The 11362-nt window shown below is 38.8% G+C and overlaps 1 protein-coding gene across 1 annotated transcript; it reads right to left on the reverse strand.

The window, feature by feature from the left end:
- Nucleotides 1–6640: 6640 nt before the first annotated feature.
- LOC149221510 (uncharacterized) lies at nt 6641–11030 on the reverse strand. The gene is made up of 2 exons (XM_089385128.1): nt 7905–11030; nt 6641–7729 (listed from the first exon to the last, which is right to left on the reverse strand). Exons 1-2 carry the CDS (start codon nt 10948–10950, stop codon nt 7389–7391), a joined length of 3387 nt encoding a protein of 1128 aa, XP_089241254.1. The 5' UTR covers nt 10951–11030; the 3' UTR covers nt 6641–7388.
- Between the last annotated feature and the right edge of the window lie 332 nt (nt 11031–11362).

Here is an 11362-nt window from a genome sequence, read left to right on the forward strand (position 1 = left end):
TTTTAAGATAACCAAATTATTGTTGTTTCTTAGGTTCTTTATGGTTGAAATCTCCTTAAACTTGAGGTTTCTACAAGGGGGCTTCGCTTTTCTAAGAACTATAATGTAGTCTTGCCTTTTGGTTTCTTTGTAATTGTCATTTAATTCCTTAATACTATATTCAATGCAACAAATAATTTCTTTAATAAGTACCTTAGAGGGTGCTAACACGAACCCTAATCCTTTGTGGAAACAACTTTCTTCCTCAATTAGAATATGTTTTTATAGATTAACCACCTTCTTTGGAGTGATGGTCTTGTAGTCATAGTTTTTGTAGCCATTCCATCTAGTTGTAGGTTGTTCAATGACCTGTTTAAACAATTAGAATCATTCAATAAGCCCTCAAAGCTAATGTTGGAGATTTCTAGTTGTCCATGGGGCTCATGGAACGATTTAAAGAATTTGGGCCTACCAGGATACTCAACAAGCTAACCATGTTGTTCATTAAGCCCTCTACAATGTTCAATGGGCCCTCAGGTTTGTTTGAGCAGCGCATAGAGCTCAACGCACTATTTATCATGTTGTTCATCATGTTGATGTTTATCAAGTCCACAACGTTATGCAACAGGGTCCTCATGATGTCCAATGAGTCCTAAGTGTTCAAGGATCTCACTATTTTGATTAGCGAGCCCTCCATTTTGTTTAATGATACCTCCACACTGATAGACAAGGTCACAAGATTATTCAGGGATTTCACCAAACTAATGCTAGGGTTGTTCCTTGGGTTATCAAGGTTGCTTAACGAGCTGACAATATTGTTTATCTGGCCCTCAACAAAGTTCAATGTGCACTTATGGTTGCCTATGCTTATGTTCATCGAGTATGCCATACCATCCATCATACTACTCATCATTTGGCCCTTCGTGTTGTTCAATGAGCCATTATGTGAAAGGAAACACTCATTAGGAAAATTGTTGGCATGTATTACAATTATTTTGTTAATCAAATATGAGTCAAATTTGTCATAATTCGTTAATTAGCTTCTGAAACGTCGCAGAAAAAAAATTATAGCGAAAATGCCACGATGACCTATTTGGAGCAATGAAACCCTAGAATCCAAAGCTCTGATACCAAATGTTATGAAACCAACTCACAAAAAGTAGAAAATATAGATCAACGTCTTAGAAATAAGCCTCTTCGAAGGGTCAACCTCCTTTATATTATACAAATGAAAAATTCTTGGATGATACAAATGACAAAACCTCCTTTCTATATATAGGAGTCTAAGGGGTCATAATATAATCAGAGCCGACATAACAATAATAATGTAAGGGCACAACCATAACAATAGTGGGCTTCTATGGGCACAATAATAACAATATGGAGACTACATGGGCACAACAATATAATAAGGGGTTTGCACTAATAACAATAGGTGTTACACTAGTAGTATAAGGACCTAACATTGTAACTAAGTATATCGGTTCTTTACATAGTTACATAAGGCATTCATTATTATTGTTTGAGCCCGCTATTATCAATGAGGCTAGTGTGAAGGCCATGCATTTTGAAAGCAGGGGGACGCTTGAACAAAATGACCATCCAAAAAGAGCCGCAACAACCAAGAGAAGAGGGGAAAATCCCTCTTGTACACATTGTGAGAAAGAGGGACACGACGAAGAGAACTGCTGGAAACTGCACCATGCGCTGAGACCTAAGAGGAATGACAGAAAGGAGAGATAGAAGACAACCGCCACCATGCAGCAAGATCACAAGTCCAAATCAGAGGAAGTTGAGAAAGCCATAGCTGCGGGATTTTCACAAGGTAGACCAATTGACCTGGAGTCAAATTTCGGTGAAAAAAGGAAGATTGCAGCTCTTGGGATCGCATCAAATGGACCCGTTGATTTGGGTTCTGATTCGGGCGATGAAACAAAAGTTTCAATAGATATTGTACCAAAGATGAAAAGGACACCCAATGCGGCATGGCTCCAAGAACTTGAGGAGATCAACCAAAGCATTCAAGTAGAGAATGTTGAGATAAGGAGACTCCTACATGAAGCAAAAAAGGAGAAACAAAGGTTGTTACACTAGTTGCAAGCCATAAACAAAGCCTTGGAAAAGCTACAACATAACCACCTTGAGGTAAAAAGTGATTCTTCGATTTCATGTACCTTTCCTGATGATGATTTCGCTACTTTTGAAAAACGTATTATAGGTATCAGTTCTAAATTGTTAAGGAGAATGGGGTATGAGGGGAAGGGCCTCAACATTAATGGACAAGGCATCATAAACCCCATCAAAGTAGAGGAATTGCCTCGTCATGCAAGACTTGGGTATGTCAGGAAGGAAGTTAGGGAATGCTCCAAAACAGCTAGTGACCAACCAACGACGAATGATGAAACCACTTCCTCACATTCCAACGATAGTGAGGGCTCCATGAAAACTTATCAAAGGAACACCAAGGGAAAGCGCTCGAAGATGACCCAGAAATTTTGGAGGAGAAAGAATCGTTGTAGTCACTGGAACAAGGTGGGACACCAAGGAGCCACGTTTCGTATGCTCCATGCTAAAAAAGAATCGATAAAGAATCCAACAGGTGAAAATGATCAACAAACGAATCCACCACATTCATGGTGGCCTTCTTTATTAAGTCAAATATGGTTTTTTTAGATGTAGTAGCTTGTTATAGTCACCGTTTGTAAGTCATGCATTGCGAATAAATGTAAAAGTGATGATGTGTTTCCCATCACCTAAAAACGCAACAATGATGTTTGTGGCCTCTTATTATGAATAGTGAGGTATTGGTTTTTATTATGTAATCCTTGACCAAAGAGTGTGTGCTATAAACTCTTGGCAAGTGAGGGGTTGTTTGAATCATATATGGTTTGTATATGATTGCAAAGGATGTACAAGTTTTGCGTGCAGGTGGTTGAAAGTGTGGTTTGGCGAGGACACAAGCAGTGTGCTGGATGTGTTAGTGCTTTTGGTGGAGTACATTCATGTGGGCTTCAAAGGAATGCATCCGAGTAAAGCTCGGTGGATGGAGAAAGAAAAAGTGAAGGAGCAATTTCCTCACTTGCCAATTGACTAAAAGGGCTTTTGGAGGTCCAAAAGCTCTTACTGGGGAGGATTGATCCAGGTGGATCGTTAAAAAATACCAATGGCATGGTAAGAAGGCTCAAAACTCAAAGTGGAAGAATCTAGATAAACATAGCATCAGATCAAAGTGCTCACCATCATGATTCCAATGATGTGAACGACACTCAAATCCGAGCCCATATGAAGAAGTTAGAGCAAGTCAAAGTTCATGTTTAACTTGGAGAGGTGGCAGGAGAAGATGACGTGGCAAAACTCTCAGCGAATGGGAAGTGTCAAGTGGTAGGCTGTCATTGGCCCTGCATATCGCAAATCGCAAAAGTAAGAGGTCCACAATTAAGGAAAACGGTCCCCAGCACTACCGGGTTGCGATTTGCGATATCGCAATCGCAAATCGGAGGCGGTTGGCTGTAAAGAATCGACCCCAGAGAAAGCAAGAGTGCGATGCGATATAATCATATATCGCAAACGCAGAGTTAGGTTGCGATTTGCGATATCGCAATCACAGATCGCAAAGGGAAGCGATTATATGAAGAATCACCCCTAGTTTCGTCGATTTGCGATATGCGAAGTTATTTCGGACCCGATATGTTATATATTGTGGTTTAATAGCCGCCGGGTCGACCTTTATCGTAGGCCGCTTGTTGCAAAGGTCAAGTATGCCCGCCAATTCAAAGCGTCGATATTAAAAACCGACGGGTTAAAGGTAATGTGCGGTTAAGAGGTTCTAGAGGTTTTTCCATATATGAAAGGTTTGTCACCTGCATGCTATCTTAGGTCTGAGATCCTTGGTGTAGGAACTGTTGCCTACTAAACTTGTCGTTTGTCTATCTCAGGTTTGAGATCCTTGGTGTAGGAACTGTTCCCTACTAAACTTGTCGTTTGTTAAGAACTACTCGGGGATTGAGGAGTTAGCCACTAACTTATATAATGGATTGTCCGCAGCTGAAAACGGGGAGATTGGCATAATAGTTCAAAAACCATTGCGTACAAAAGTAACCTGACCTGGCAGCAAGTCGGGACCTCACCTTGAGCAACACAAAGGTTCTGAGGGGGTGCAAAAGCTTTATTTCTCCAAATTAGGTGTTCGAATAGGCGATTCTGCACGATTTTTCGTCAGGATTTCAGTGGTACTATCTGTTTCTACATTTGGGCTCCTCGTTCTTCGTCCATCTTCCATCTTGGAGATATAAAGATTGCAAATGAATGTTACTTGTACTTTTATCTCTTTTTATGCCACTTAATGAATAAAGGTCTCCTCACTATTGAACAGGGCCTGGAGACATAGTCCAAATTGGATGAACTCTATAATCAAATCTTTGTGTCATGATTTCATGCTTCTCTTGTTATTTCTGCATTGTTTTATGTACTTTTAAGTTTCATGGAATAAATTATGTTTCATGTAATTCTGATGCAGCTATAAGCAAAAGATCTTGGATCATTCCTCAATACAAATTTCTCATTTTTTAGACTAATTAACCAATTATATTTCTCATTTTTTAAACATGTTAACCAATTATATAAATTTGAAATAATTTAAAAATGCTTGTAAATATCATCCCAAACTATATAGATTTTTAATTCCTTACGCATAATACCAATTTAATTATATAAGTTTGAATTAATTTAAATGTAACTTATATTTTTGAATAATTGTTATATGCTTTTACAATAGATATTTGAACCCTGCATCATAATTAATATAAAAGTCTTTAAAACGGTCACGCTCATAGAGAACTTACATCTTCACATTTGCAACAAAACCCTACCAATACCTGCATCAAATTAGGTGTCATGAAAATGTTTAAATATAAATTAATACTTCTTTAATGACATGGAATATCCATTTTCTATGAAAATAGTGTTGCAATAACATGATATATGTGTTGTATTATTACATTATAACACTTAGTTAATAGCAACTTGAGCAGAGTGAAAATTTAAATTAATTAAATCTTATCATAATATTTAAATCAATGGCAAACTGAATAAATAAAATTAAAAAAGTCATAATAAAATTCAAAATTGAGAATTCCCAAAATATTCCACAAATAAACAAACTAATAGAAAATGCCAACTGCTTTGACTCAATCAGATGGCTGTATTCCCTGGGTGGGGAATTTTTAAAACTTTTATATTTAAATTTTAAAAAATAATATAAAATATATAGAGAGATTTTTCTTTTAAAATCAACTTTTTAAAGTCAGCTTTTACTAGGACAACTAGTTGAGGATGGCCTAGTAAACAAAGCTACCCAAGGATCAAACTTCACCGAGTTGTTGCCAGTGATGCTAGGAGAGGAGACAAGCTACCAGTTAGGTTAGGGCTGGTGTGACACAATCATAATTTCTCAAGCCACAAGTCAATCCTGGAATAACACAAACAACCAAAAAAACGACTTTTTAAAATTAACCAAAAAAGAAAAAAATTAAAATTTATAATATTTTACTACAAATATGGCATACCATCATTATTTTATGGCTTCCTATGAATGATGTATCCAATAAAATAATGCCACCCTCATCAACAAACAAATGTATATTATGCCATTCTATTTTTTCCTTCTTTTCCATTCATCTGCATTCAAGGATAATACAATGATCAGGCACAGTTTTTAAAGCCATATTATTAAAAAAAAAATCCTGTTCCATTCATATGCATTCAGAGATAATGCAAGGATCAGGTACAGTTTTTAGGCCCCTTACATTCATCCGCCTTCCAAGCTAATAAAATTATCAGGCACAGTTTTTAGACCATACTTTTTAGACCACAGGATTTCGTGCCACGCTCATAATTACGCTATCCGATTCTAATATTTTTTTTCTCTTCCATTCATCTGCTGGAGGCAATATTCAGTTCTCGGTGAGAATTTCTATTTGGAAAGGAGTGAACTAAATTTGACAACTATTTTAGGAAAACGACGAATGCAAAGTTTTAGTCCGTCTCATTCAGAGTGACTGTGCGTTACTTGGAAGTTACATGATGAAAACAAAAATCTGCAAAAATAAAACTTTTGGACAGACAAATTATAACTGATGCAATAACCCATGTGAAAGGTAGAGCAGCAGCACTTTTCAATGACTTCTAGAAGCAACCTACCGACAACCAAATGTTCTAGCTTTTCTAAGACGGGCAGAACAATATCGAACCAACATAGCAGACAGCCAACGGTCCTCTCCCATGCTAAACAGCCATGGAATTCTAACTGAATACAAGTTCTTGATGGAAAGAGAGTATGCGAAGAAAACCTCTGCATTTCTGAACCAAGAAGTTTAAGTTTCAAGAAACAAATATACAGAATTAGGAAGGCTGGGCAGACATAAGATGTTAGGCAAGTGAGGTCTGTTAAGTCAAGTACACAGAAAATTCAAAGTCTAGGCAAGGGCAAATATTATCTTGGGACTCTTTGCAAAATAGCAAGAAGCTTCAAATCTCTGAAGTTACAGAATATGATCCAAAGGCATAAAAATGATAGAATAACACAATATGATCCAAAGGAATAAAAATGATAGAATAACACAAAATAGTAAATACAGAGAAGGCAAAATCCTAGTGATCTGAATTACAAAGTTGGAAACTTTGCAAGAAATCAAAATTTTAGCTATGATAAAAATAAATGAAAATGATGTAACCCAAATTAAGAACAATTCGCAGAAGCCTTGACGCTCTGCATGGCCATATGTTTGCTGAAGCAATGTCCTTCCATATCCCTTCTATAAGCACCTCTTAATTTAAGGTTTCTAATCTGGGGGCATGACGTACCGCTAGCCATGTTAAGTAGGGGACAATGAACCAATTTCTCTGTTCCTGCCTGTATATGGAAACCATGGGAGGACAATTGCTGCTTCTGCTAGAAATTTTAGGTCATTCAAGCCAGTTTCCAACATGTTTCCTAGAAATAAATGTAGCTCCTTAACTTTATATAGGAAGAATGTATCTTAATTTGACGATTGGTAAAGTCCGTTGAGTGCCATATACTTTTTCTCCAAGTTTTCATGTCAGAGATGGAGGTGACGAAGATTGATCAAGTTATCAATCACACCCTCTATTTGTAATTTCACCTAATTTAGTATGAGAAAAACTGAAATTTAACTGCACATTTAATTTTATATCTATGCATTGAGGACATAGTGGACTTCATAGCATTGTACAACACTGCAAACCTTACATATATACATGGACATTCAAAAAATAAAAGAACAGTGTGCGTACGCTTACACTAGTTGAAACCTCCATTCAACCGAATGTCATAATGGTCTAAGGCCTCCTCCTTGTAAAGATGAAAATGATGTCCTTTTACTGTTATCCTTTCATTCTACATGTCTTCTTCTGCTCTTCACCTTGACCAGCTGATCAACCACTTCTCTCATTGATGGCCTAGCATCAGGCATTGACTCACAACAATTCACTGCCAATCCCAACACTTCCGCTGCCTCATCCCTCTCATTTTCCATCCCATAATCCATCTCTTCATCCATGACACCATAAGGATTCCCAGAATCTTCTAAACTCCGCTTCACCCATCTGACTATGTCATCCCCGTCTTCAAAGCATGGATCCACTGCCATCTTTCTAGTCAAAAGCTCAAGGAGCACTACTCCATAGCCGTAAACATCGCTCTTCTCAGTAACTCGTAATGAATAGCCATTCTCTGCAATTTCAAATGGAAAAACCCAAAAATTATTAGGCAACTATAACTTCATTGACACTTCCATCTCACCTGAAGAATATGCAAGGACGAAGTGTATTAAGAAATCTTTAAACTATTACTAGGTATTGCCCAGAATAACAAATATTCATTAACGTTATTTTAACACATGCCTCACCTGGTGCAATATAACCAAGTGTACCGACCACACATGACATGGAACCGACATTTGTGTCCTCTGGCTCATGTATCAGTTTTGCCAAGCCAAAATCTGCAATATGTGGCACCATCTGCGAATCCAACAGAATGTTGCACGACTTGATATCTCGATGGATGATCTTGGGCACACAGTCATGGTGGAGATATGCCAAACCATTAGCAATGCCAACAGCTATATTGTAACGGATATCCCAATCCAATTTAGGTGGTGGCTCGACCTGATGCAGGATGTCATGAAGGCTTCCATTGCACATGTATTCATACACTATCAATCCATAATCCCTGTGTGCACAAAACCCAACAATCTTCACCAAATTCCTGTGCCTTATAGTGCCCAATGTGTCAATCTCAAGTTTAAAGCTCGTGTTGCTAATACCTTTCTCTGATAATATCAACTTCTTCACAGCAAATACTCTTCCAGATGGCATTGCTGCTTTGTAAACAATCCCATGTTTGCCTCTACCAATAACAAACTTCTCGCTCATACCTGCTGTTGCTTGCATTATTTCCTTCAGGAGAACTTGTTGTGAATCTTCCAGTAACTCCATCGTAGGTTTTTGCTGGCCAGCCCATCGGAGCCGAACTAGAGAAATGAATACCAGGTACCCTAAACAACAAAGTCCAGCCAAAGAAAATGCAATAGCAATTATTATATGAACTATGAGGTTTCTTCTGTAAGTGTTTCTTTGATCAGATTGTCCTCCACTTTTACAAAGGTATAGCTTATCTGTTAAACATAACCCTGGATTTCCCAGGAAAGAACTTGGAGACGCTGTCACAAAAGCCAACCAGGAACTTGGAAGCATTCCTGAAAGCTGGTTGTATGACACATTTGCAGAACTTAAAGACAGCATGCCATCCAACTCTGAAGGAATCATACCTGAAAGTTGATTATATGACAGATCAAGATTTTGAAGTTCTTTCAAATTACCCAGGTTAGGTGGGATCCCTCCACTCAAATGGTTATTGCTGATATTCAGCACTAGTGAAAGACTGCGTAAATTTCCCAGAGCTGAGGGAATATGACCTTCAAGCTTGTTTTCACCGAGCTGCAGTTGTATTAGCTCTTGAAGGCCAGAGATGGAATCTGGTATTTGTCCTGTAATGTTGTTTCCTTGAAGATTTAAATCTTGCAACTTCGTCAAACTGAGAAGAGGCAGTGAAATGCTTCCCGTAAATGAATTTCTGCTTAGATCCAACTTGAATATCTTGGAGCAATTCCCAAGCTCAGATGGTATATTCCCAGTGAGTCTGTTTGAGGACAAAATCAAAACTTGGAGCTCCAAGAGTTTTCCAAACTCAGCTGGTATGGCTCCTGAGAACTGGTTGTACGACATATCTAAGAATGTAATATTTTTCCAAAGACCAAGATTGGGTGGTATGGATCCTTCCAAGCTATTCATTTTCATGTCCAAATACAAAATCCCTGTGTTCACAGTTAGATTGTTTGGTACTGTTCCACTCAAATTATTATTGCTGATAATCATTCTTCGTAAGGAAGGACAACGCCCAACCTCACCTGGAAAGGTTCCTTTGAAAAGGTTGCCCCCAAGGTCTAACACCATCAGCTTTCCTCCTGCACAGAGATGCAGGGGTATTGTACCATTCAAATGATTCCTTGTCAAATCCAACGCTCTCAACCTGCTCTTCATCCCAAGCTCAGCTGGAACTTCTCCGACAAGATAGTTTTCTGCAAGACTCAGGAACTGCAAATGCTGCAGGTTTGCAATCGAAGCAGGTATTCTTCCACTTAGATTATTATTGTACAGGCCAAGCTCCTCAAGAAGGCTTAGGTTACCAATTTCCTGGGGAATCAATCCCACCAAGCTATTATTGAACAAATGAAGCTTTTTTAGATTCCCCAATCGACCAAGCTGTGGAGGGATTACACCATGCAGCAAGTTGTTATGGAGCTGGACGTCATACAAAGAAGTACAATTTCCAAGCTCAATGGGAATTATCCCTGTAAGCCTGTTGTCGTCTATGTATAATAAACTAAGTTGTTGCAGGAGCCCTAAAGAAGAAGGTATGGAGCCAGAGAGCTGGTTTTTAGAAAGAGTGAGGTCGGTGATATTGCCACAGAAACCTAACTCTGCAGGTATACTTCCCTCTAACTGGTTTTCGTCCAAACTAAGGACAATCAAACTGCTTAGATTACCTAAGCTTTTAGGGATGCTCCCCACTAGATTATTTCCATTAAGGAATAGGTTTCTAAGATAGGGCAATGTCCCTAAGCTTGAAGGTATAGTGCCTTGCAGCTGATTGCTAAGAAGATCAATTTCAGTAAGATTAAGACAAAACCGTAAGGACGAGGGTATTTTGCCAGACAGTAAATTTTCACGAAGCCATAGACTGACTATAGAACACGGTTCTCCAAATTCAGGGACTTTGCCAGTAAGATTATTTGTGTTCAATAGGACGAATTGTAACTGGGGAAGGGAAAACGCTTCTATGGGTATGCTTCCACTGAGATAATTATTGTATAGACCGAGAAACTCAAGTTTTTTTAACTTACCAATCTGCAAAGGAATTGTAGAGCGCAGGAAATTATGTCCCAAATCCAGGTTCACCAACTCCGTCAAGCCGAAAAGCTCTGGGTAAATCGAACCCGAGAAATGATTGTTGTTCAAGAACAGAGTCTGCAATCTGCTGCAGTTAGAAAGCTCTGGAGGGATTTGTCCTGAGAGCGAGTTGTAGCTCATGTCGAGAGACACAATGCCCCTCAGCTCTCCTAACTCGGGCGCCAATTTACCCTCCAAGCCGTAGGCGGAAAGATTCAATGCCCTCACTGTAATTCCATCTTCATAGCAGGAAACGCCCGTCCATGAACAGGGGGAAGAAAAATCGGTTTCGTCCCAATGCAGAAGACGGCGGGACGAGTTGGCTAATCCATCCCTGAAGGCCAGCAGAGGGAATCGATCCCGCGACTTTCTTGTGGATGTGGCGTTGTGTGTTGCAGAGAGGAAAACGAAAATGAAGAGAGCAAGCTTCGCTGTTATCGCCATGGCTTCGCAGCAGAGTTGAGCGCTTTACAGCTATGCGTCTCTTCTCATATATTTTTTAGACACCCACCTCCCCGGCTAAATCCATTTAAAATAAATTAGGAGGCAAGAAAGTGCTGACGACATTTCCATATAAAAAATCTCACATGTACCAAACAACTGTACTTTTTCAGACTTGAATCTCTGCCATTAAATTTAATTAAGAATGTTCAGTGTCGTGACACGAATAAGAATTGGAAAAGCACGGATGGGAGTTTTATGAATCGTGTGGAATTGTGTAAAGGTGGGATAAGTACAATATCCAAAGTAATCCCTCCCACTGCTCGTGATCAGTATTCCAAATTATTACACTTTGAATTAAGTTTGCGGCAGCTGAACTCACCAATGGAATGCTTGAATTATGGGATGGGAACTG

The sequence above is a fragment of the Pinus tabuliformis genome, chromosome Q, assembly GCF_031772625.1.
Source record: "Pinus tabuliformis cultivar Carrire ecotype Pingquan chromosome Q, CPIR1, whole genome shotgun sequence".
In the NCBI taxonomy this organism is placed as follows: domain Eukaryota; kingdom Viridiplantae; phylum Streptophyta; class Pinopsida; order Pinales; family Pinaceae; genus Pinus; species Pinus tabuliformis.

Excerpts from the sequence above, each read along its gene's own strand:
- LOC149221510 (XM_089385128.1), bottom strand. The coding sequence starts at position 10,950 with ATGGCGATAACAGCGAAGCTTGCTCTCTTCATTTTCGTTTTCCTCTCT. Across the intron at positions 7,730-7,904 it reads ACTTGGTTATATTGCACCAG|AGAATGGCTATTCATTACGA; the intron begins GTGAGGCATGTG and ends TTGAAATTGCAG.